Raw genomic sequence first — 27,938 nt, 5'->3', positions numbered from 1 at the left:
TCGAGATCGTGCAAGAGGATTTTGCTGATTTACGCTTAAACTGAGCTTAAATTGAACAAAATCGAGTTTTAAGACGTTCTTGCAAGCCGCCCTAAGACGAATAAGCACTTATGTACCTACTCGCGATTAAAATCTAATGCAAAAAAGAAACTTAGCTTTTTTAAAATGGTATATGCTTTTCCTTATACACAGTTTATTTATTAACAAAGCACGGAAGTATTAATAAGTACCTACTTATTATATTAAGATCAGGATTATGGACTAGAATAATTAGTAAAAGTTACATCGTCAAATGAAAAATGCAATTAATACTCTTTATAGACTTCCGCGAAATGGTGAAAGACGCTATAAACAAATGAAGATTTAAATTGAGTCCATAAGTATTTTATCAGTAGGTCAACATTATAATTATTAGAAAGAATTTAAGACAAAGCCTAACCTTATGTCCAAACTTGATAACGTTAGTATCACTTTATGTCCCTTACTTATACCTACTAGCAACAATGAAAATGAACATTAACAAAAACACACACAAAAGTTCCTTGAACCGTTATTAACTAACACTTTGAACTTCGATTAACCTAACACAACACTGTTTTGTCCATAACGAATAGACAAAAAGTCATATTTATCACGAAAAGAGTCGCTACAAGAATCTGGAATTTGTTCTTGAGTTGGTAGGAGAGAAACTGCTATCGGGTAGCATACTGGCATCGCCGTATATGGGCGCCGCCGGGCCGCTTGCGTAGGGGCTTCTCGACCACGTTGATTGGTGGAGAGGCGTCGACGTGTTGGCTGGCGGCAACACTGATTGGCTGGGCGGCATGGGCATCTTTATCGTCGCTTTTCTCTCCAATTTTGATTGGACTGAAAAAGAAGAGGAATAAATGAAGTTTAGTTTTACGTTATTTTGCTAATCAAGTGATTTAGTATTAGGAGTTAGTATAATAACGATATGTGAAAAACAATACTCACTAAACAAATAAGTTGCAAACACCAATCCAATGGTGACCAGCGTTGACAGATACGGCTTGATCAGCGAAAACAGGGCGCCTAGCAGTGTCCCGCACGCCACGTCGCACTCTTTCTCCACCTCCACCCGTAACTCTTGTCCCGTCAGCTTAGAGACCACATTCACCCACCCGAAGCCGCAGGTTAAATCCTCACTTTTCACTTCCACTCTTATATCTCCCGATTGTGCAGTAGTTTCAAGCTTCAGGCCGGGAGATGGCGTTACTTTCACATGTTTCAACGCGCGCGGGTGCCCAGAGATAGAAAACTCTGTTGGAGGGTTCAGTAGCGATACTTTGTGCGTGGAGACGGATATTTGCGGTAGTAGAGTGACTCGGGTGCACGTTTTTGCGGCGCCCGATTCTGCGCATAGTTCGACGTCTGCGGCGTCGAGAATTGGGAATCCGGGGATTATGGTGCAGCCGACTTGTCCTGTGAATAGAATACGTCTTTTTAATACATATAACGACAGTTTTTTCATGTTTTTGTGGTTAAAACCGCTATGTACACATATAATATATAATTATGTGAATGTACGACCACTAACCTTTAACAAAATCAACGATAGGCTCAGCGGTGTGCGGCGCGTGCGTGCGACACGTGATCGGTAGCTCTGGAGTTAGCTCCTCGGCCGATAGCCGCTGTTGTTCAGTACACACTAGCAGGTCTGGAGATAGGCCTTGCGCGCGGGTGGTCAGCGGCACTAGGGTTGAAGGCCAATCGCCAGGCTGGAACTCCAGCTGAGGAAGAAACGGGGGATGAGTATGCAAAAAGACCAGCAATTAAATTAATAGTGGACTATTTTATATAGCTTCATCTTGCACTAACCTATAGTCAGGATCTCAGGTAGTCGGTAGCAGTGGTAGTAGTTGGATGAGAAAGAGTTTAAAGCTAGTCTACCATAAGAGCCACACACTAGCATTTTCCAAAACAACCGACTCCGTTACCTACTACACCAATCAGAATAATGTTACAAACCAGCCATCCAACTTCACACAAATAGCAATTTGCAAACCAACCACCCAACTTCACAACACAATACTCACATTAGCCGGCACAACCCTCAAGCTAACCGCTCGCGAGGGTCTATCAGCCCTCAGAGCCATCACTCCGCTGGCCCGAGGTACGGATGCACTGACTGCGGACCCCGGTAGGACTCCGGCTGAAGCGGGCCCGCGCCACCCGGCTCCTTCTAGGCAGATTACTGAGCCTACTGATGCTGTGAATGGGAATAAAAAGACGAAGGTGAGTGAAAGTTGCGGTATTGTGACAGTAGGTGGCGTTTGGGAAACCAGGAGTGCCATGATAAAGATCTATAAATATAGTGGACCAAACACGGCGCTCGCTTGTATATAGGTACACAATAAAACATAGATTGTTGAAGTATATAAGTATGTAGGCCCTCAATGCCGAGGCACCGCCGCGCTGACGGCGGAGCCAGCGAGGACCCCGGCTGATGCGGGCCCGCGCCACCCGGCCCCTTCTAGGCAGATTACTGAGCCTACTGACGCTGTGAAGAAAGGAAATGACGTTGTGAATGTTGCGAGGTTTTGACACTAGATGGCGTTTGGGAAACCAGGAGTGCCATGATAAAGATCTATAAATATAGTGCACCGAACACGGCGCTCGCTTGTAGGTACACAATAAAACATAAATTGTAGCCCGGGAGGACCCCGGCTGATGCGGGCCCGCTCCACCCGGCTCCTTCTAGGCAGATTACTGATCCTACTGACGCTGCGAAGAAAGGAAATTACGTTGTGAATGTTGCGAGATTTTGACACTAGATGGCGTTTGGGAAACTAGGGATACCTACAGATAAAGTACATAATAGATTTAGCTAGTCGCTGCGGAGAAAGTAAATGACGCTGTGAATGAGAGGTTAATAGTGAAAGTTGCGGAATTGTGACACTAGATAGCATTTGTGAAACTAGGGCCATCATAGCAACGTATCTATAAAGTGGACCAAACGCGACGCTCGCTTGTCGGCACACCAGGCTGACTAATAAAACATAGATTGATGATGAAGGTATATAAGGTCGGCGGATTAACAAAACATAGATTGTTGAAGGTATATAAGCCCTCAATGCCGAGGCACCGCCGCGCTGACGGCGGAGCCCGGGAGGACCCCGGCTGATGCGGGCCCGCGCCACCCGGCCCCTTCTAGGCAGATTACTGAGCCTACTGATGCTGCGGATGGGGTATAAAGAGAAGGTCAGTGAAAGTTGCGGAATCGTCGTGACACTAGATGTAAAGTAAAAGTAAAAATCATTTATTTGCGTAATAGTGGTAATAATATGGCGTTTGTTATACTAGGGACACCTAAAATGAATAATCGATTTAGCTAGTCGCTGCGTAGAAAGGAAATGACGTTGTGGATGAGGGGTAAGTGAAAGTAGCAGAATGGTGGCACTAGATTGTGTTTGCAAACTAGGGCATCATAAAGATCTTTTGCTATATAATAGTTAGTCAATCACAGCGCTCGCTTTAAGGCAGACCTGTCTGCCTAACAAAAGATGGATTGATGCAGATGAGGGGGTATATCAGTCAAAGATGGATTCTTGAAGATAATGGGTATATCAGTCCTCAAGATGAATGTCTCACCAACAATCCGTTCAGTCTGCTGGTCCGGGCCGGCGACCCACACCTCGTCCTTCACCGTGACTCCGCTGACGGAGCTCTCGAACGTCATATACGTGCCGCCGGCTTCTACGTTTGTGAGGATTATTTCACTTCCGAGGGCACTGTCAACAATATACAGGGTATTGGTATAAGGAAAAGTATACAGCATTTAAGGTATTCCATACATTTGTCTGCTGTCCTCAAGAAAGTATAGTTTAAAACTATATGAAAATGGCGGCTCTTCTAAAAGTGGTTGTAGGAAGGAGTATGGGCAGGGCTACAAATAGCATAAGACATGACGCTATAGCATGAGTCTGTCCGCCATTTTCATATTGTTTCTTTATCTGGGCTCTTCATAACAATCAGTAGTTAAATACAATACCTATGTTGAGCTCGCTTCACTATCCCGACGGGCGGGTACACAGACACATTGGCATCAGGAGCCAGCAGCTCGCGTCCCACAGAGTCGCGTAACACGACGCGTATCACATGCTACTATAGTATACCTAACCTTGGCTGTAGCTATGTATCATACCTATGTTGAGCTCGCTTCACTATCCCGACGGGCGGATATACAGACACATTAGCGTCAGGAGCCAGTAGCTCGCGTCCGACAGAGTCGCGTAACACGACGCGTATCACATGCTACTATTGACTCACTATAGTATACCTAATCATCACTAGCTGTAGCTATGTTATTCTATTAGCTCACTATGGTCATTGGTATACCTAACTATCACTATTCACTATCTGTAGCTAAGTATCATACCTGTGTTGAGCTCGCTTCACAATCCCGACGGGCGGGTAGACAGACACATTGGCGTCGGGAGCCAATAGTTCACGTCCCACTGAGTCGCGTAACACGACGCGTATCACATGCTACTATAGTATACCTAACCATCACTAGCTGTAGCTATGTGTCATACCTGTGTTGAGCTCGCTTCACTATCCCGACGGGCGGGTAGACAGACACATTGGCGTCAGGAGCCAGCAGCTCTCGTCCCACCGAGTCACGCAACACCAGGCGTATCACATGATACTATAGTACACATAACCAGTACTAGCTCTAGCTATGTATCATACCTATGTTGAGCTCGCTTCACTATCCCAACAGGCGGGTAGACAGACACATTGGCGTCAGGAGCCAGCAGCTCGCGTCCGACAGAGTCGCGTAACACGACGCGTATCGCATGTTCGTCGTCCGAGGTGGACGGTTGCGCGGTCGAGTAGTGCGGGACGGATACTTGCACTTGGATCACCTGGGGGAGTTAGATAGACATATAGTTATACGGAATTGATTACACACAAATGGCGGACTTTTTAGATAACTGTGCATCGTAATTTTAGAAGCAAAAATGAGAAACATACAAAAAATATCCTTTGTAGGTATAGTGTCAAAAACAAACAGCTCTCCATTCGTTGAAAAGGTTCTTAAAATCAACGGGAAAAAACTGGGGAAATAACGTTAAAACGAATTAAGAAACATTAATGAGGTCCGTTGTTTTAAGATTAGGCATTAGTATTCTCAAAAATGATACAAACAACGAAACAAAATCATACCTGCTGCCGATTAATATCATTCCTTTCGTCTCGATTCTGCGCGACTGCTATTCCAAACCCTGGCTGCAAAGCTCTCAGCTCCCCGCTCGGAGACAGTTCAAACACCCCTTCGTTATTATAAGCACTCCATTCACTCCTCGGTGTGGCCTTCAGTCGGATTGTCGACCCTACTGCTACGTCAATACGGTCCCCTGGCGCCAGGCTTTGTGGTGATCCTTCGACTGCGGCTGAGATCTCGGATATGGCGAGGATTTCGATTGTGCTGTCCCATATTCGGGTTTCCGACCACTGCGAAAAAGGTCACTCGTAAATATTTAGTTTTGCAATAAATCTCACTATATTTATAGGCACCTACATAATGAGCAACTTTCATAATGGGACCAACTCATAAATCGCAAAACAAATTGCAACGTATTTAAATATATCTTGACGCAGAATGTCAACTCCCAGTGCAAGTGGCATAATTTTTATCGAACCCTGAGATAAAGACGCAATATATAACATACCTGTCCCATATTCCGCACCCGACAGTTGATGGTGATGAGTCCCGGCTTCAGTGCCACTACACGCATCGTCAGCCCCTCCGCTGCAGATCGCTCGATATGATCTGAAATTCATCAAGAATATGAGTAAAAAGGGCATGATGTACTTATTTCGTTTGTTTGGTACTTGTTGTAGGCAATATTCAACTTATTGTGCATTGTGCAACTGTGATAAATTTGTCATCTGCTCTGTGGTCGCAATAAGTGAGCTGTCACATACCACTGCAAGGATGCTTAGGCCACTAGTCACGTATGCAGAGGGCAGTCTTGACAAAGCCATTGCAATATAAACCTTTTTACGCGCGTTGTTCAATTGGAGCCACACAATGCAGCGCCTTCTCACGCTACGTTATGCAGCGCTTTCTCACGCTACGGTGTAGGCTATTATCTAAGTAGGTATTAGTATCTTTTGTGATACAGTAGGTTTGTGCTATTACCGTCTCTATGTGTAAGATGCAGCGTGGCGTGGGCGGCGGGCGCGAGCGTGCAGGCTAGGGCGGGCGGCGGCCGCAGCCCGCTGAGCGCCGCGCCGCCCGCCTCGGCCGACACTCGCAGCGGGCAGGGAGCGCCGACTAATAGGCGGTCTGAACAGGCTAGCACGCGGAGCGATGATATTGCTACCACCTGGAAGGGTTGGAAATGTTCGGTTTCAATAACCTTGATTGTTGACAACTGGCGAATAACCATCGTGGTTGAAAACTGACGGACACTCTATTGTAGAACATGGGCCACCTGCTAGATTGGAGGATTAACGCCATAAAAATCGAGTTCAATCTTACAAAAATATTGAATAAAATAAAGTGTGTGTACAGTACACAAAAGCCTAGACTAGTATATGTTCTATTGCTATTATAAGTTAGGTATAACCAAATGTGTCTTTATGGGACAGCAGAAGTGAAGTACGATTGGTGATAAAAAATCCCAATAACTCGTTCTCATAATCATCCCAAAACTTTTTATTTAAGTCGTTAAACAAACGGGCACTAACCTCGACCACAGCTTCAGCACTGGTCATGTCGATGTTGTTGATGTCCCTCGCGGTCAACACTATCTTAGCTGTCCCGATGCTCAATCCGTGGACTACGCCGGATGGTGAAACCTGGGAAATACAATCATAATTATTATAAGAACAACCGGCTATGGCGTGGCATGTACTTTTATGATCGAAATATAAGAGAGCAGTTGAAAAGCATCAATGCCACAATAGCCGAAAAGCCGAGAGGCAAAGCCTAGCGGAGGGAACACCAGCATCTCTAGTAGACTAGTACCTTGACATGCTGGTCCTGTGTGACGTCATAGTAGTAGCCACCGCCTAGCGGAGGGAACACTAGCATCTCTAGTAGACTAGTACCTTGACATGCTGGTCCTGTGTGACGTCATAGTAGTAGCCACCGCCTAGCGGAGGGAACACTAGCATCTCTAGTAGACTAGTACCTTGACATGCTGGTCCTGTGTGACGTCATAGTGCCTAGTGGAGGGAACACTAGCATCTCTAGTGGACTAGTACCTTGACATGTTGGTCCTGTGTGACGTCATAGTGCCTAGTGGAGGGAACACTAGCATCTCTAGTGGACTAGTACCTTGACATGCTGGTCCTGTGTGACGTCATAGTGGAAGGTGGCGAGATGGGCGGGCGGCCCGCCCAGCCGCCGCGTCTGCACGCGCCCGCCCACCGCCACCACTAGCGGCGAGGGCAGGATGCCCAGCGGAGGGAATACCAGCATCTGGGGATAATATTAAGGGTTATTAAAGCTTTTGCACACGAAAGTACAAGATTTGTCTTCAGCTTCGGTAAATCGAAGTGAATCCAGATAAAAGACAATGGGCAGATTGGGACCACCCTCCAATAGCATTAAGACTAACATCGTTGGATAGGTCTTGTCAATAGGAATAACTTTTACTATGACAGCTTTGTTGTCACAGTTGTCCGTTCAGAGATATATGACTTATAAGTTCCGATACTCGTCAGTTCATCTTACTGCTATTGGATGCTGGACCACCCTTCAATAGCAGTAAGACTAACGTCGTTGGATAGGTCTTGTCAATAGGAATAACTTTTGCTTTGACAGCTTTGTTGTCACAGTTTTCCGTTCAGAGATACATGACTTATAAGTTCCGATACTCGTCAGTTCATCTTACTGCTATTGGAGGCTGGACCACCCTCCAATAGCAGTAACACTAACGTCGTTGGATAGGTCTTGTCAATAGGAATAACTTTTGCTTTGACAGATTTGTTGTCACAGTTGTTGTTGGAGGGTGGTCCATCCTCCAATAGCAGTAAGATGAACTGACGAGTATCGGAACTTATAAGTCATATATCTCTGAATGGACAACTGTGACAACAAAGCTGTCAAAGCAAAAGTTATTCCTATTGACAAGACCTATCCAACGACGTTAGTCTTACTGCTATTGAAGGGTGGTCCCAGCTCCCATATATTTTTGCCCATCCTCTTTTATAATAAATTAATCAAGAATGTATTCAATGCTGCGGATCAGCAACATACGTTAATGTTATTAAAGCAATCAAAATTTAAAGGCAATCTTTATAGAAGTGCTTCCAGTTCCTGGCTTGCGGTGGAAGCACTTGTATGAAGTTCCGTTCGATCCGCTCTCAATCAAATTTTAAATCGCAGTCATCATCTAAAATGTATCATAAGGTCTCTTATAACTAAATCTCTAGGCCAAATAGATGGAGCGTGGTATGTATTCTAAAACAAACCTTTTATCTACAACTCCAAAGTGTATACCTCAATCTGTTCGCTCCACACGTTGGCTTGTCCGGCGGCGACCCTCCCCGCGCCCTCGCGCACCCCGCACGCCTTGTCGCCCTTGATGATGACGTCACCGCTCGCCCGCCATTCCGTTGTGGGTGACGTGCGCAGGTAGCGGTGTGATGTGCCTGTGTTAACAAATACATGTTCAATTCAGTATCATGACAATCGCAAAAACATGTTTCGTCATTATATTATTATGATTAGAGCAAAGCATTTTGAAATAATGTAAAATACACAACACACCTCAAAATCTCTGAGCGAATAGTAATGTAGTATTTACTTTTTGGCTGCTTATAGTAGATTCAAGGTAATAAATGTTAGTTTTACCTTTGACGAGGGCTGTTATTGGCACGCAGCTGCCGACGCAGACTGCTCGCGGCGCCGACACTTCCACGCTCAGGATCTCTTCTATGTTCACCTGAGAATTAATATTAAGAATATTATAACTATGCTAATAAGCAATTATCTATTAAATTTGCAAAAAATATACTGTTTTTTCCAGTTAAAATTGAAATTTCAATGTTTTCCGATGTAACAGGTACTTTTGTGGTTCGCAAATATTGCACGACTATGAGAGCTATTGAATTGTATCACAGTATATTCTGCAGCTCTCCTATCTATCTATATATATATAATCTACCAAAACCGCCTGCCCTGTTTTCAAGGCCTATAAATATAATCAATGGTTTCCTCTCCTCAGGCACGCACAGAATGCTGACAACTACATCAAGAATACGCAACTTCCCTCACCTCAATATAAACCTTCTCCTCTGGCACGCACAAGTCACTGACAACTATGTCATACGTGCCCGGGCCGGGTACAGTCGCGTGTAGTTTCCCCTCATCCACTCGCAGCGCGACTCCCGGTAACCGCGGTATGTTATATTATGGAAAAACAGTAGCAACAAACAGCTCTACGCCGGGAATCGCTTCAGCATTCCATTCAACGTGACTAACCTACGAAACAATAATTAATCGAAGAATACCTTCTAAGTTATTTTCCTCACCTCAATATAAACCTTCTCCTCAGGCACGCACAGATCGCTGACAACAATATCATACGTCCCCGGGCCGGGTACAGTCGCGTGCAGTTTCCCCGCATCCACTCGGGCCGTGACGCCGGTGGGCGCGGCGGCGGCGTAGCGCCCGCTGCCGCCGGTTATTGTGGCTATGTTTGTGACTGTCTCGCCTTCGAACGCTAGGTTCACCTGCGGAAGGATTGGGGGTAAAAAGTAAAGTAAAGGTCAGTAGTAGTTTGTTCCGTTAGTAGCTATCGATTCGATACGTTTGATTAGGTACAAAACTGTATGTACATTTCTAACAATGAAGGTGACGAACGTTACATATACATTTATAAGATATAAAATGCATATATTATTCCACATGTTTTCATAACTTCTGAAGAAAAATCATTCATGATAAACTTTACACAACAACACCAACAACGGCACAACAGTAATAAAATAAGACACATCACACACATTAATTCAGATTTGAGTAAATACCTTGAGTGAATCGCTCATCAGTGGCGCAACAACTTTGGCCTGAATGCTGGCTGTGGCGTCGGGAATGGACGCCTTCAGGGTACCCGACCACCCCACCGCTTGCTCACTCGCCACCGCTATCTAAAATGTACAAATATCATGTAGTTAGTTACATACATAAGCATACATTTCCTTGCGCAATCAATTTTTATTTATTAATACACTGCACGTATATATCGAAAACGCGCTGTAAATAAACGATACTAAATTAGCAGCACTAAATAAATTATCTCCTTATACTCACACAACATATTAGGACTATCTAATACTACAATAATTCTGTTTCACAGACACCCCGAACTTTATTTACATGGCAGGTGTGACGAACCGTTATTTTAGATTCACCTAAATACATGCCATTACCGATATTTGCAACTGTCTGTATGCAACAAATTTTGGGTCATACATTCTTTAAACATAATTATTTTAGCCTCACCTGATAATAACTCAAAGGCACTGGAACGGGGGCATATTCCGGGTGCGTTTCAATGAGCAATCTGTCGACGGCTCTGTACTCTATGGCGACGTGTGTAGGGCTAAGTTCCCATGACACTTTCGGTCCCCTTTCGTCTAACAACTCTCGGCCTACCGCGTCAAAGAGCGATACTTTCAGCTTCGCTTCTTGTCCTGGACGAAGCCATAATCTAGAAAGGAACAGTTTATAATTTTGTATTAGATACAATAATAGCCAAATGCATGATAGTGGAACGATAAAATTATGATTTTTATCATGTCAACAGTGCATTATTGCACCGCCACGAAACTGCCTAAATGGCATCATTTACATGTATCACAAATATGTGTTGCGTATATTCATAACCGCTACTAGTTTGAGGCATTATTTATTGAAATATGAAATACTGGTATCCAAATTAGCGATCATGATATGCGCCGCAACGAAGATCTGATAGAGGTAAATGATACAAATGTGGACCAAGGTTTAGATCCCTCTCGTGGAGAGAGGACTTGCGCGGGGTAGTATAGCTAAAATAAGGCACCTATGTCATGAGGTTTACGTATGAAGAAAAAATTCGTGACAGGAATAAAGTTTGACTGAGGCTGCATGTATAGGTAGTTATAAATATCAGTAACATACCTGGGTCCCCCGGAGCAGTTCCCGCTAGGCACAGGCTCGAGACGTATCTTGGCGACCTGCGCGGCGCAAACCGTCTCTAGAACCGCTGACTCTTCATCCTCCACTTGAGAGCTTATTGACACCTTCGTCTCGCCTTTCTGTTGAGTAAGGTTAGTGTTGAAATGCTTTTCTAATATGATATTAGTTAGAACAAAAAAATATATTATAATTTGGTTAAAATAATATAAAGTATTACTTTCATTGTATTATAAATTGTTATTTGTGTCCTGTTTAGACAATAAAGTACTATTCTATTCTATTGTACTTTATTTATAAAACAAAACACTTATATTTAAATTGTATACAGTTGGAATAACATATAAACGACTTCATACCGACAACTCATGGATGGCTCAATGACTTGTACGCGGCATGTATTGTAAGTAAATATAGAAATTCAATTCTACCTTTATCATCAAAATTAGTACTTACAGCAAAGTAGCTCTTAAGTGAGGTCATAACATTGTAAATTTACCTTCTGGCACTTGACAGTGAACAGCTGCAAGTCGGGGTGTCGGTGCGGAGGCATCCCGTCTCTGTACATCAAGTCTGCGGTGCGGTGGTCGTTAGATTGAGCGACTAGCGACTCCCCTTGGGCTAGCACCTGAAATATTTGCATATTTAGGTTTATTCGCATGTCAATGTGTGATCGAGGACTATATGACTGTATAACATTTGCTAAGCAGTAAGGAATATTCTTATGCTGTAGGTACAGTGACTATTTATGCACTGAGATTTTTCTCCGGTTTTCTCTTAAATTTGCCAACAATTCATGGTGCATAATTATTTACCTACTCATTTGAGCAAACTAATCCTAACTAATATTATAAATGCGAAAGTAACTGTGTGTGTCTGATATTCTTTCACGCCAAAACTACTGAACGGATTTGAATCAAATTTGGTATACATATGGTCTAGACTCTGAGAAAGAACATAGGCTACTTTTTATCCCGGAATTCCCACGGGAAATCTTTTTAAAGCCGCGTACACACCGGCCCAACGAACGCCAACGAACGTTTTTCGTTGGCCTTTGTTTCTGCAATCTGCCCTGTATTATGTATGTTAATATCCATCGTTGGGATAACCGTTGGCGTTCGTTGGGCGTTCGTTGGCCCGGTGTGTACGCAGCTTTAGGCGAAGCGAAGCTCGCGGAAACAGCTATATGTTATAAATCTCTCAAAGAACAGCTTTAACTAAACACTCACCGGTAAACTAGCGCCAACCAGCATGGCGGCTCGTACGGGCCACACGACACTCGGCGCCTCGCGCACCACCACGCGCGCCGTGTCGCCCGAGCGGCCGCGCCACACCCGCGCCACAGACACGCCGCGCGCGCTGAACGACACCTGCAGCACGCAGCACGCGCCCTCTACAGGCAGAGACTAGCATTAGTTCACTAGAGCCATGTCGCCCGAGCGGCCGCGCCACACCCGCGCCACAGACACGCCGCGCGCGCTGAACGACACCTGCAGCACGCAGCACGCGCCCTCTACAGGGAGAGACTAGCATTAGTTCACTAGAGCCGTGTCGCCCGAGCGGCCGCGCCACACCCGCGCCACAGACATGCTAGAGCCACGCCGTAGTCGTGTCGCTTATTGCCCTCGTTAAAAATGGGCGTTCCTCAAGGAACTATTTTCGGCCCTTTCTTGTTTCTTATTTATGTTAATAATCATCATCCTTTCTTAGTTTATGTGTCCTCTATAGGGTAATTACGTTACAGTTCAATTCATACACAGGGGCACTTTTACTTTCTTTGGAAGTGAGTGAGTTAAATAACACCCATAGGAAGTAATCGTGCAATCGTAGCACTCACCAACTGGCTGGATCCAAGTGGCGGCGGTCACATTCTGTGGCTCGGGACCCTCCAGTAACGTCACCGAGAAGGAGGCGCAATCACATCTGGAGTGTATATAGATAAAAGTTATATTTAAAACTATGAATACTATGCCTAAGAGCGCAGTAGGCAGAATTTTTTAAGGTGATATAACAGGTTACAGTAGACCATGAGTATGACAGAAAATTAGAGGTATACGGCCATATAGCTGCTACGGGCATAAAACTTAATACACACATGCCAGCGGCAATGCGGCCGTGCCGCCGGCACTGTGTGTAGCAACCTTAAGAGCTGGGTTTTGTGGCGCTTCGTGAATTATAGATGATAGTCATAGTAAGTAGTCAAGTAGTCATATAATTATAGACGATAGGCCTATTTCTAGTAATAGATGATAGTTACAAACTCGCCTGTGAAAGTTGAACAGCTCCCCTGTCTCGGGGTGCGTGCCGGTGAGCGCCACGTGCAGGGGGTGGGGGGCGGCGACGCGCGCGCGCCCCGAGCCCGACACCTGCATGTATTCTGCTACTGCTGATAATACCCTGTAATAATATTATTACCATTAGACGTAACAAACTTGGGACGTGGAATGTTTAGGCTGCCTTCTAAGTTTGCAAAGTTTCGTAGAGTGAGCTCTAAACTAACAAAATGTGAAACTGTTTGCCTTCTGATATCGTACCCTTATCACGATTGAGTAAAAAAAATATACCAACTGATGACCTCTTTTAATAGGCAGTGGTGCATTTCTGCACCCACTTCATTAAAATATCACATTTCACACAAAACTTCACTTCCATGACTAATGGCTATTACAACTCTTCATGTTCAATATATGGTATATCTTACCGTCCATAAGCCTTCACATAAGGGTACTGCTTCAAGTGCACTTTGACTCCAATATGGCCGACACCGCGCACGGTCACCAGCCCGTCGTTAGACAGAGACAGAGCGTGCTGTGTTGTCTGCTCGTCGCTCTCGCTCCAACTCACTGCCTCGTCGCCTCCCCCGCGGTGTTTGAGGGCTACGTCTCTGGGGGAAAAGAAGGGAAGAAGGGGATAGATTACTTCATGGAAGTGTGAAATGTGAGTGGTATATTTTACGTGAACTTTCGAAATCGCAGATATTTATTTGGCAACTACTTGTGTTAAAAGTATTAAGTAATGCACAGTCAAGAATTCGGTAATGCACGTATAATTATGCAGACGCGGTAGCAGTTACATAATTTATGTTCTTTGGTCGCGGAAAAATGTATGGTCAGATGAATTGGCGTGAAAGAAGTTAATAATAATGGAGAAAATCATTCAGAGAAAATAAATGTTTAGGTATCGACTTACTGTGTGGCTTCTGTCCAAGCAACATATATTTCTGGGGGAACGACCGCTAGAGGTTCGACTGCTACACCGGACACGTGACCTTCCACCTGAAAAGTAAAACATTTTACTAAATATACATATACAGTTTGGAGCGAAAAGTGAAAGGAGACAGGAGGAAAATATCCTAAGGCTCTTCATACTCACGATATGACGTACAATATGCTTTTTTTTTGTATAAGAGGGGAAAGAGGCTATGCGATGACACTACCAATAGCACTATTCGTAATAAAAACGCAATAAATTCTCACCTTACGCGACAAAGACTTCCCAGCCACAGAAAACAGTTTAGCGTTGACCAATAGCGGGCCAGCATTTCGGGCCACCGCCTCCGTAATCGTCCCATTCTCCGTAGACCTCAACAAGTCCACATTAGCTTCGCCGCCGACCGTCAATCGGATCAGCATCTCATCACCAGCCGTGAACATATGTCCATCCTTGTCTAACACCACACAGTGTATGGTGAAAACTTCCCCACTGATCACTAGATTCGACGGTCGTAGCGTCACTCTTATGCTATGAGGCTCGGCCACAACTAAGACTGCTGATGCGACTTCAGTGACTCCAGAGTAGAGCATGACTTGAGTGGTTCCTAGAGCGCTGCCTCGGACCAGGCTGATGGTGTCTTCAAGGGAGGCGATGGAGGTGGAAGGTAATTTGATGTTGTATAGAGTGTCGGCTACGTCTTGAACAGTCAGGCGGCCTGCTTTTGCTCGTACAACCCTGGAATTATAGTCCAATGAATGGAAGTACAATGAAGGTAAGTATTATTGATTGTTCTATTCTGTTCTCTGGGGGGGTGTAAGTACCTACACCTGGATCTCAGGAATGGATTCAAACCAAAAATCTAAACTCCCTTCCAGCTTCCAGTACTAGGACCCAGGCTTGGGGCAGATATTGGCAAGAGTTCTGGGGACTTGTTACCATTTTTATATCCTCCTCCTCTCATTGAAAATTATACATATACTGAAGTATTTACCTATAGCGCAAGGTGTCCCCAGGAGCGATGGTGGCGACTGCAGGGGTTAGCACCACACTGGCCACCACATGCAGGTTGAAGTCAGTGCAGACATCCTCGAGGCAAACATGCACTCGGCACTCACCCATTGCCTGGAAAAATTTATAGTATTTATATGGTTTTAGGGAGTGTTTCCGCATATGCATTGCACAGATATTAAAGATTTATTGTAGATTGATACAAATATGAATTTTCTTTATAAATAATACTAAAATCCATGTAATTGTGTACTCTGCTGATACACCATTAGCAGAACTTTTGTTATAAAGTCACATTGAGTCGTTCGTCAAGTCGCGCGCCTTAGACTCGCGCGCCACGCGAGTTGGCATCTTCTGTTTTTTTATATCGTCAACTCGCGTGCCCATGTAAAGTACGGTCAGATGCAAACGAATTGAAACTAAAAAATATAGTTAAATATTGTCTCCCTGGCTGATTAGCACAAGAAGGTACTTTAATGACGACTAGACCGTCATCATTAAAGTAGATGCTTTGATTTTGGGATAAAGGTACAATAAAGCCTATGTTGGAAGTGCGGAATGAGACAAAAGGGGATGTGACCTATGACGCATGATACCCAAGTTTGCTATCTCTCTCATCCCGTGCGCAAATTTTACCTGTCATAGTCCTTCAAGTTTTTGTTGCAAAAACCGGTTTAAAGGGTTAAAACGTCATTGTTTTACTGACGTCGTTTTAGTGTTACTCCTAATTCGAAGCAGGGATGTACAATGCATTACTTAAAGTCTAAAGTACAGGGCAAAAATATTAAAATGTGGCAGTTTTTACTGATTTTGATGTGGGGGTAAGCCTATAATAAATTAACTTTACTATATTACCAAGTCTACTTTGCCGTAATATAAACACAGTGTTACGTTTTACGTAATAAAACTGCACATGAAATCATAACATCCCAGCGAGGAAAGTCGGTACTGCTTCGTGCAGGTTATAAATATAACAAAGACCGAACAAATAAAAATGGTTCCTGTGTTTGGGAGCGAGATTAATTACTGATTTTATTTTGAAGTAAAGTCCTATAAAATACCCTATACATTTTAAGTAGTTACCTTAAGTATAATAAATTATAACTTTTGTGGCTGACTTTACATATTTTCACAGTCGAGCGAGTTGACGACAAAAAAAGTAGGTAAATACGGGAGGGGCAACTCGCGCGTGGCACGCGAGTCTAAGGCGCGCGACTTGACGAATGACTCGTCACATTACAATAAAGCTATACTATATCTTTTGACTATACTGTAGGGCATGCAATACCGCAATACCGGTATTGCGTAATACCGGGATCCCGGACAAAATCTACGCTTTTTTCAATACCGGTATTGAAAAGTTAATACCGGTATTGAAGTAATACCGGAATCGGACATTTTTTAGGCTATAAATCAAGTGATTAAGATATAGTTAGCCTTGTGCTCCTATATACTATGAAAGTGCACTTGTTTTCAACCGTCACATGCGGTTTTTGGCCTTAAGAAACCTACTTGTTGTCCATACGTTCTAAAATTCTAACTCTAATACTCAATTCTCGTAAAAAAAATACATAATGCAGAGTTTGATTGCTTTTTCTTGTTGTATATTGCCCTATACGACCTTTAAACAAAATATATGCCATTTACAACAAGGAAATCTAATACCGGGATCCCGGTATTGAGTTCTAATACCGGTATTGAAACTATTACCGGTATTGCATGCCCTACTATACTGCAATAGAAGGGTAACATAATTAGTGGTTTGGTTATAAATAGCATAACATAAAATAAAATCAATAAACACTGCAAAAAATACCTGTCCATAAAGCAGGGTTGTGTATGACCTGAAGCCTTTACTCTCCAGCTCCGTCACTCCTTGTGGGGCTTCATAGTCTGTGTCACTCCACTTCACCAGCCTGAGGAAAAGAAAAGTATGGATCTATCAATAAATGGGTAGTTGATGTACACAATCATGGTGATGACATAAAATTCATCACACTCTATCACATTATGATGAGTATTCACATGTATTTGAAATGGCAATATGGGCTAGCAAACTGGCACAGTGTGTGATAGTTAATACAAAAATGTATTGGTGTGACTATTGCACAGCTTCAGCTTCAGCTTCAGCCCCACATAGTTTTTAACTTATCATCATGTTCATGTCAACCCACAGCAGGGTATATGCCTCCTCCATGTTATGCTAAGTTTTTACTATTCTTTTAATATTTAAATGTCACAACTTACATGACCAAGGGCTCCTCTCCAACATGTTTACCAGTATTCTCAATAGTCCACTTAAAACTAAGACCTTCCAATGTTGAGAAAGTATTACCTGAAAAAGGAATGTTTTTTATTAATTGATCCTAATAGTTGCTTCAGAAGTCAATATAACAGTTTGAACCTTACATTACCAGTCTGTAAAAAACTCAAATAGGTAACGTTTTTGAAAATTTGACTGATGAGAAAAGTGAACCTGAATATTTATCTTACCCTGATCATCATAAGCCACCACTTCAAAAGCTTCAGGTGCCTCCTCCAAATAGAGCTTCCATGTTGTGCTCATGACTTTCAAGGAGCTGATCACATCTATATCAACATCACCGCGCAGCACCTACAAACAATAATAATGATAAACAATCAACCATAGTCCATTCCCGCCATTTTTTGTTTACAAACAAAAATAGTTGTTACCTCCCCTGTGTTGGTCTCTTCGGCCAGGATGATGACCGAGCCGGGGGGCACGCATGTCTTGGAGACCGACACGCGTGCCGCCCGTGAACAATGACCCCACGAATCTTCGTAAAGAGGCTCAATATCGATGATGTCATCGCGAGACAAACTCCTAAAATAGAACAATAAATAAAGGTGAATTTTGATTCAATCGCACTCCAGTCTACTAGAATGAAAAGAAGTGGACTTACCAGGTATAACAACCACCTTCATTTATTTCAAACGTGAAATTAACGTACAAATTCGGGAACCATGGTAGTAACACTCTTGGCGTGTTAATTTTGGCACCATCACAAGAGTTAAAGTAAAGGTAAAGTATAAGAGCTAAGCATAGTTTATTCCGTAATGGAAACATAGTCACAGTTTATTATTTACATAGGAAAATACACAAATATTCATTGAAAACGAGTTATAACCTCAAAACAAGCCAAACCAAATTATTGCGGTTAAAAAAACTGTCACTTTATGACAGTAACACTGACATAAGTCAGAGACAACAGATTATCGTCTAGAAATTTTAAGAGTGGGAGTGAAATCTCAGTACAATAACTAAAATTATCCAGTCTTCGTCTCCGAGATTTATATTATTTTTAACCATGTAGTAGCTCTGCTGCTGCACACAAATATCGCACGTAGTTTTTAGCGCCCTCTAGTGTATAACTCCGAAACTAAAAGTTTCGTCACACCGGAGCGCCCCGCCCCGCGGCTCCCCCTGCCGGCAGCCTCATTCTGTTCTGTGCGCGCACGGCGCACGCACGTAGTCTGGAGGGACTAGACCGAATAATTTGAAATAAATCATATTTAAGTAATAGTGCTACCTTAATATAGTAGGCAGTTAAAAGTGTAAGTGAAGTTTTTTGTTAATAATGCCGAAACGCAAGAAAAATCATAAGGAATCAAGGGAAGAACGTTGGAGGCGGAAATTACAAAAATATGAAGGTAGATTGGAACACAGAATACGTAGCACAGTAACAGCGGTGGTGTATCCCACTGATGACGAAGATATTCAAGTTCAAGGTTAGTAATTTGAGGTTAACTTAGTGCACATGGCACAGAAAAATTTGTTTTTGTTTTTTCTTTAGGTAGTATCTACCTAACAATACTTTACCTCGGAATTATAATACCCAGCAAGGCTTTATTACGCCATTTATTGTAAGCTCCCGCATTGACACCCAGTTTCATTTGCATATTGCATTTGTTGGTTGATGGTTACTATGTAACCTTTATTATTCTTTTATTTATTAGTTGTATGATGGTTTCAGATATATTACCTGAATCATCGCAATACCCCGTAGACAATCCGGTGGAAAATCCAATCGAATCTCAATCAGTGGAAGGCTCACAAACAGAAATTCCGCCGTTACCGCCCCCGTCCTCCGGGGAACCTAACAGTGGATCCCAACCAGTAGAAACCCAGATATTAGAAAACGGGATCACAACGGAAATCAGACCGGAACAAAACAATAATAATGAGGATTTGTTTGATACTGAATTACTCAACATCTTGGGGGACTTTGAAGTAACATCAGAAGAATGGGGTGACGATCTTCAAGAAGGCGTAAGCAAGAGATTTCAACAAATCTTACAAGAAGGCCTTAAAAAAGAGGTGAAAGAGGAACTTAACAAGAAGTACTTGTTTCCAAAGAATACACCTTTTTGTAAGGCGCCAACTCTAAACCCGGAGATTAATACTATGCAGGCCATGACTGAATCCTTTAAGCAAAGAGACAAACACATGATGTCTAAGCAAAATCAACTCGGAAAAGCATTATCCGTGTTAGGAGGGGCACTAACTGCTGTTTTGAAAAAAAACCCAAACATTTCAGACGTGGTTCGTATTCTTAATGATTGCGGCAAACTTATCGCCGATTCACATTATATGGAGACATATACTCGCCGATCAATGGTTATACCATTGTTAGATAAATCACTTGTCGAACCGTTTAAAGAGAGGAAACGGGACCAATTTTTATTTGGTGATAACTTAATGGACATTGTAAAGACGTCCAATACTATGAAGAAGACAGGCACTATGATTCAATCACAAAATACCCCCACAACGAGTGGTTTAAACTTCCAAGGACCACCATTGCGGGGCCGTCAGCGCTATTACCAGTCTACTCCATACACAAGGTAATATTTACCTAAATGATGTAAATACTTCTATAATAATTATGTTTACGATATTCGTAGCACATACATTATATGTACAAATATTATCATTTCAGGACTGGGGTGCAGCGGGGCCAGCACATGAACAGTGGACGGCGCCGGGGACATCCTCTGCCAGCGCAATTACCGCAAACACGGCGCCCGCTGCAACCGCCGCCGCCGCCACTGCGGCGCCAACAGGCTCAAGCGATGACGACGCGTTACCGCTCGCAGAACGAACATGTGCGACGTTAAACCCCCACGAGCAGGTACATGCTGGACGCTTAAAGCATTTTGTTAATAAGTGGAAAACCATTACAAATGATGAATTTATTTTATCCACCATATCAGGCTATATCATTCCGCTTTTAGAGAAACCGAATCAACCATTAAACTACCGACCTTATAAGAAATTTACCAGCCAAGAATACATCGACCTAGACAGGGAAATATCCCATTTATTGAATATAGGAGCTATTGAAATATGTAACCCCGTGACTGATCAGTTTATCTCTGATATCTTTTTGATACCAAAAAGCGATGGAAGCCGCCGATTTATAATTAATCTTAAAAAATTTAATCAGTTTGTTCAAGTAAAGCACTTTAAAATGGAAGATATCAGAACGGCTATAAAACTAGTTAAAGAGGATGATTATATGTGTAATATCGATTTAAAAGAAGCATATTTATTACAACCAATACACGAAGACAGCCAAAAATATTTAAGATTTTATTACAATAATTTTCTGTTTCAATTTAAAGCATTACCTTTCGGATTATGTTCAGCTCCTTTCATATTTACTAAAATTCTTCAGCCAGTGTTTACATACTTGAGGTCACGTGGTTTAAGGTCGACTAGATTTCTTGACGACGCCTTGTGTATAGGGAGTTCAAAAGAGAGCTGTTTGCATAACACTAAACAAACAATAGCATGCCTGGAAAACCTTGGATTTATAATCAATTACAAAAAAAGTATATTAATTCCTCAGAAATCTTGTAGATATCTTGGCTTTATTATAAATTCAGAACAAATGACTTTAGAACTCCCTGAAGAAAAGCGACAAAAAATATATGGTTGTGTTTTAGATATGCTTAGCCAAAAAGTCATAAAAATTAGAGAATTAGCCCGATTTCTTGGATCTCTCACCGCAGCTTGCCCGGCATTAACCTATGGATGGTCTCATACAAAATCATTAGAAAGGGCTAAATATTTAGCTCTTCTAAAGAATGATGACTGTTATGAGAAAAACATGACACTTCCATCCTACATAAAAAGTGATTTAATATGGTGGAAAAATAATATTTTGACCGCAAAAAGATCTATAAAACCAAACAATTTTGTTTTAGAGATATTTACAGACTCTTCAACTACCGGTTGGGGTGCGGCATGCGGCGGTGAGAGAACTGGAGGTCAGTGGACACAGGTTGAGAGAGACAACCACATAAATTACCTAGAACTACTGGCGGTCTTTTTCGGCTTAAAATCTTTCGCAAAAAATTTTACTTGTTGTGATATATTGCTTCGTGTAGATAATACTACAGCTATCTCATCAAGGGCGTACCCAGGATTTCAGCTAGGGGGGGGCAGCTCTTGAGATGATGGTCGGTCGGGTATATTGAAACAAAAATCATGAAAATTGTCTTTTATTAAGGTCAACTAGGCCAATTGCGTCTACGGGCCAAATTAATCTTTTCGATCCTATTTGAAAACGGCTTTATCAATATTGAAAAATGCCATCTAGTTACGGTGGCTTAAACTAAATACTTTACATGAACTGCAGACAGATGGTGTTGTAGTCAACATAATATATCCAAGTATTCAGTTATTTTGTGATTTGCACATTTTTTTGAAAGTTTGGTACTGTGACAGGTGATTGAAAATGTGAATCTAAAGTTTTCTTTATCAATTGATTTTATTCAGGAGGTATTCTAAACAATAGTCATTGGGCTACTTATATAGACACAAATTTTCAATGAAATAGCTTTATTTGATGGATTAATGCTGTTATTTTTTTTATGTTTGATAAAAAAATTAACATCATCTTGGGGTAAATGCGTTAGGCGTAATGGGGCTATTGCGATTGTTGCAACGTATTGCCTCAAAACAGAAATCGTCAACCTTTTAATACATACATAATTATGCTCACGACTGTATTCACCCGCTTTTTGCTGTAAATTTGTATCGCCCTTTTTTTTTGAGTACAATGCACTAAAGTTGTCGGGTAAGTGTAAGTGTACAACCCGACTGTCAGATTTTTTCAAGCTGCCCGAAGGCTTCTGACTAGGCTTAACAACTGCTGCCGAAGCAGCAACCGGGACCCACGGCTTAACGTGCCATCCAAAGCACGGAAGCGTCCAGAAAAGAACAATCCAAGGCTGACCGTGCCATGTGTTAACCTCAGTGATCAGTTACGATCACTGAAACCAGCTCGATAAGGATTTTTACTATTTATGAACACTAAACTTATTGAAGAGTATGGGTTTTGCCATGCACATATTTTAATTGATATGTAAGTTTAATACCCGTATTTGATCCAATCTTACTATTTTTCTAAAGAATATAAATGAGAGGATGTATGGATGTTACTTTATTTTATTCACAACTGTCACTCACCACTATTAAGGGCCCGTACAGGGTGACGTGCCGCGCCAATTTTGGGTTTTCAATGCTCTTCACACAGCACACGCAGTGACACGCACACATGTAAGTTTGCACAGTGGGTCGATAAACTTTTACTCGCCAACTTTATTGACAATTATGTTCAAGTACATTTTGGGTGATTTTAGGGTAAGTAAGTAGGTATAATTCTTACTTACACTGGTAGGCACCAGGAAAGAGTAGAAATTAATAGGGGTGCCACTTTACTCTATACTCGGAACCCGATTAGCTTTCTCAAACAAATGTGGTATTTACTTATAGAAAGGTAACTACAAGTATTAAAGTGTAGATAATAAGTTTCGGGCATCCTCCAGCCAACTGAACCCCGACGACAAAGCAAAGTAAATACATAGTGTCGCAAAAGGGCTATACTAAGCCAAAAGGGGATGACTCAAGGGGTCATTCTGAACAACTTTTGTTCTACGAGATTTGCAAATTCGCGAAAAAAAATATTCGTTTTCCATGGTAAAAAGTCACATGTCCAACAAAGTTTCTATGAAAAAGGTTTTTTTTTGTTAATTTCCAAAACTCGTAGAGCAAAAGTTCAGAATGACCCCCTGTCTTACTCCTTTTTACCCGACTGCCGAAGGAGGAGGGTAATGTTTTTTGATTGTATGTATGTATATATGTATGTTTGTCTGTTTCTTTGTTCCCTCCTGTAGCCTAAACGGCTTGATAGATTTTGATGTATGAGGTATTGTTAGAAGCGTATTGATGGCGCGATGGCTATAGGCTATGTGACGTTCCATTAAAATGTACATAGCGCCCTCTTGAGGACATAACGTGATGATCGAAAAAATAATAATTCAACTTTGCCGTGTAAGGTATCAAATGAAAGGACTTGATTTTCACATTACAAAAATATGCATATTGAAGGTATTTAAATAACAACACCAAAATTATTGAAATAAAAAATGATCATGAACTACCTACCGACGTAAAATTTCATAAAATAAAAACAACTAAAAGTTACAAATAAAAAAATACAATTATAAAAAACTAAAAACCTGACTGTACGCTAAAAACATGAAAACGAGTCCCAATGTTAATGGAAAGTATCGCAGGCGGGGACCAACTTGACCGCCACTCAAGGCCGTTTTCTAAGTAACATTCAGCTAAATGGTGAACCCTCTGCTGGTATAATTTGTTTATATACCGCTTTTTCAATACCTGTAAGTACATTTTTTGGCAGCATAATATTTTTACTTAATTTTAGGGTTTCGAACGTCAAAAGAAAAAAAGCAACCGTTATAGGATCTCTTTGTTGTCCGTCTGTCTGACTGACTGTCTGTCACCGCCCTTTTTCTCAGAAACGGGTAAAGATATCAAGCTTATATTATATATAGATAGGGAGTACCCCAAAAAAAATATTATGGTACTCCCTGTCCCACACAAGTAAATTGGGGCTTATATTTTTTCCAGTTATTTTGATGTGTATCCTTTTTTTTCTTTGTTGTTTTGTATAAGTACCTATGTGTTTCTTTTCTTTAAATCTGTATTTTTTTGTTGTTGCTGTCTATGTGTCGAAAAAATGTATCTTTATCTTCAAATCACGCCATCTATCGTTTGTTTTTTTTGTGGCTACTGTCTATAGAAGAAATTCCGTCATTGACAATTTTACGTTACGAATTTATTTTTATTTATTTTATTTTTATTTTTACATTTTCGTGGAGAATCAACAGCATTTTGTTAATAAATAATTATTACTTATGAACACATAACAACTTGATGCCATTAATAGAATGAACTTAGTAAACCCAGTAAACCTAACACATCCAGAGGAAAAACAAAATCTCTTTCTCTCTCTCTGAAAAACATACTTAATAGCCCAAACTCGATGCTTTTAGCTATTAACATCTTTGAAATAAAATTGAGCCACCACCGTGTTACTGCCCTCATCAGATCCTCACGAGACCATACCTCAACCAGCACCAAGAGACTGTATTTTTGATCCCTAACCTAATGTTCGTGCGTATTGTCATCACTTAGATCCATTCGCTATATTCGTGCTCCCTATCAGACCTTTACGAGACTGTAATGTCACGAGAATATTGCACACTATCTAATTTAATTTAATGTATTGAATATACTGGAAGAATTATGCTTCCTCAATTTCAAATCAAATTATGTTGGTGTCATAAAAGTTGAAAAAGTGCAATGATAACCAATGTGCAGTGATTTTGTATCTGTACACGATAAGATCGCGAGCTGTCAGTGCTGCCTAAACCGACGTGACCCTTCTTTGGAGGCCAGCGGCCAACTGAGTCAAACGTCACTTGTGTTTATGATTTTATAACACAGAAAGCCGCCATAGATATTTGTATGAAGATTTGAGGGAAAAAAATTGCTCAAGTTTGGGATTAATTTACACAAAATAAGTGTGTGTTTATTAAAAAACAAGGTATTTAGCGCCTAGTCCAAGCCTTTAACTTTATAATATGATAAAAATCATATGAAAATTCTTAATAATTACGACACAGTTGTTACAATACGGGAGTGTGATTGACTGGTTTTTCTTGATATTCTGAAATTAATTTACAGTTATCCATAATCATTTACTTAAATTCGAATGATTCAGCACCTAGCTAGACTCTTCAACTACCTGTGTGATTTTTTTCAAGGCTGTAGAGCATCATTTACTACATAATTCTATGACAATGCCAACCCTCGATTCCCTATTGCAGACCCTTAAATCTACATTCTTACTCACTTTACAGGAGTACTTAGGTAGTTCTTTTTTCATAAAAATGTTATTTGGATTTATCATGGGGTAAATGCGTCCATGAAAATTAGACGCATTTTCCTGATTTCTACTAAATCATCTGTGAATTCGTCAATAGTTTCTTTTGGCTAAATTAACTGCCTAATGCCGAGTTGCAGAAAGGGACTTTAAGCTAATGTGGACATTAAATCTATGTCTGTCTCTTTCTGTCCGTATACTGTCAAAGCAAGGCAACAATACATTTAATGCCGACATTAACTTAAAGATCTTTTCTGCAACTCAGTGATACTATTGCACAAAAAAATTAACTGGATAAAACTCTCTTATTTTTTTCACGGAAAGCTTACCTATTGAATATTTACATATTAAAAACACATTTGCCTCAAACCTGGAAAATGCGTTCAAAATCACGATTTTTTTTAGACACTAAATAAGAAACTTTTATAAAATTCCAGCAAAGAAATCAATGCTTTAAATTTGTTAAGAAATAGTTGTTCAATAGTCGTTAGTTTCTTAAAGTAAATATCTCACTTTTACATTAAATTTTTCACACCTTTGCTCCCATTATTCCGAAAACTTTTAGTGATCTAAAAATACAACGTAACCCCAGTTGGCCTTAATTAGTTTGATTAAGATACAAAACACAAATAGGTAGGTAGGTAAGAGTAGATAACACGTTTTTAATTCCGACTTAGCAGGAAAATTTACGTTTATTTTATCTTCTAGGGGGGGGCAGCTGCCCCCCCCTGCCCCTACCTGGGTACGCCCTTGAATCTCATATGTCAATAGAATGGGAGGAGTTCAGTTTGAACACCTCAATTCGGTTGCCAAAAATATTTGGGACTGGTGTGAGGAAAAGCATATCTTTATTTTTGCAAGCTACATTAAGTCATCATTAAACGTAGAAGCTGACTCGGAATCCAGAAGAATTAATCTAGACACAGAGTGGGAATTAAATACTATCGAATATCTTAGTATCGTGCGAAGATTTGGAAATCCCGAAATTGATCTTTTCGCATCTCGAGTTAACGCAAAATGTTCCAAGTATATATCTTGGAAAAGAGACCCATCTGCCTACGATATCGATGCTTTCACAGTTAACTGGAACCATTTTTTCTTCTACGCCTTTCCTCCTTTCTCTTTAATTTTAAAGGTGCTTAATAAGATAATAGCCGACAAAGCAACAGGTATAATAGTAGTTCCAAATTGGCCCTCTCAACCTTGGTATCCACTCTTCAGATCATTATGTATTGACGAAGTAATTATATTAAAACCGGATAAAAATCTCCTTTCATCATCATTCAGGTCGACACACCCGCTACATGCCCACCTTTCCTTGGCAGCGAGCATATTATGCGGGAAGCATTTATCAGACAAGGAGTACCGGAAACGGCGTTAGACGTCATGATCTCTTCTATAACATCAAGTACCAAAGCTCAATATACTTCTAGTTGGAAATTATGGTGGAAGTACTGTCACGAAAAAGCTTTTGATTTTTATAATGCTAATGTAAATAATATTCTTGATTTTTTATCTAACTGTTATCGTTTAGGATCATCTTATGGGACGCTAAATTCTCACCGTTCTGCTATAGCATTAATTAACACCAATAACGTTTCTGAAGACGAAAGATTAAAAAGATTTTTTTAGGGGTATATTTAAATTAAGACCTACATTTCCAAAATATAACGTTACTTGGAATCCTAACATCGTGCTAGATTACCTAAGCGGATTGTGTAACGAAACAATTAACTTAGAACTTCTCACTAAAAAGACTGTAATGCTATTAGCATTAGCCTCAGGGCAAAGAATACAGACTTTGTCATTAGTAAAAACTCATAATATTAAGGTATATAGTGATAAGATAATAATAATAATTGATGATTTAGTTAAGACATCGGGGATTGGTCGTGCCCAGCCTGTTTTGAATTTGCCATTTTTTGTACAAAACCCTAACATATGCCCAGCAACCACCTTACAAGCTTATTTAAATAGGACCACAGACCATAGAACTGGTAACAAAGTATTATTTACTTATAAGAAACCATTTAGACCAGCATCGACACAAACTATCGGCCGATGGCTAAAGGAGACGCTGTCGGCAAGCGGTATAGACACTACAATATTCAGTGCCCATAGCACTCGGCATGCAGCCACTTCATCTGCAGCTCGAGCAGGTGTTAGCTTTGATATAATTCGTAAATCAGCAGGCTGGACCGAACATTCTTCAATTTTTGCCAATTTTTATAATAGGCCTATTGTTGATTCTGATTCTAACTTGTTGAGTAACA

At 41.2% G+C, this 27,938-nt stretch overlaps 1 protein-coding gene and 1 long non-coding RNA gene across 2 annotated transcripts; one reads left to right on the top strand and one right to left on the bottom strand.

Moving 5' to 3' along the window:
- Window positions 1-98: 98 nt before the first annotated feature.
- LOC105383243 (nuclear pore membrane glycoprotein 210) lies at window positions 99-18,590 on the bottom strand. The gene is made up of 30 exons (XM_048623877.1): window positions 18,307-18,590; window positions 18,077-18,227; window positions 17,876-17,996; window positions 17,630-17,717; window positions 17,199-17,298; window positions 15,366-15,496; window positions 14,638-15,109; window positions 14,351-14,436; window positions 13,863-14,045; window positions 13,427-13,558; window positions 12,999-13,084; window positions 12,391-12,554; window positions 11,661-11,789; window positions 11,147-11,283; window positions 10,487-10,694; window positions 10,012-10,131; window positions 9,514-9,714; window positions 8,834-8,924; window positions 8,480-8,631; window positions 7,313-7,456; window positions 6,721-6,831; window positions 6,170-6,356; window positions 5,697-5,797; window positions 5,191-5,478; window positions 4,714-4,889; window positions 3,613-3,752; window positions 2,058-2,230; window positions 1,559-1,751; window positions 976-1,443; window positions 99-867 (listed from the first exon to the last, which is right to left on the bottom strand). Exons 1-30 carry the CDS (start codon window positions 18,468-18,470, stop codon window positions 647-649), a joined length of 5,118 nt encoding a protein of 1,705 aa, XP_048479834.1. The 5' UTR covers window positions 18,471-18,590; the 3' UTR covers window positions 99-646.
- Window positions 18,591-18,685: 95 nt separating this feature from the next.
- Window positions 18,686-27,156, top strand: LOC105388863. The gene is made up of 4 exons (XR_007266754.1): window positions 18,686-19,132; window positions 19,378-20,248; window positions 20,344-20,535; window positions 26,953-27,156. It is a non-coding gene; the product is annotated as an uncharacterized LOC105388863 (long non-coding RNA).
- Window positions 27,157-27,938: the final 782 nt, after the last annotated feature.

Source organism: Plutella xylostella, chromosome 3 (assembly GCF_932276165.1).
Source record: "Plutella xylostella chromosome 3, ilPluXylo3.1, whole genome shotgun sequence".
NCBI lineage: Eukaryota > Metazoa > Arthropoda > Insecta > Lepidoptera > Plutellidae > Plutella > Plutella xylostella.
Note: the sequence above shows the minus strand (reverse complement) of the source record. Positions and strands in the feature narration are given on the sequence as shown.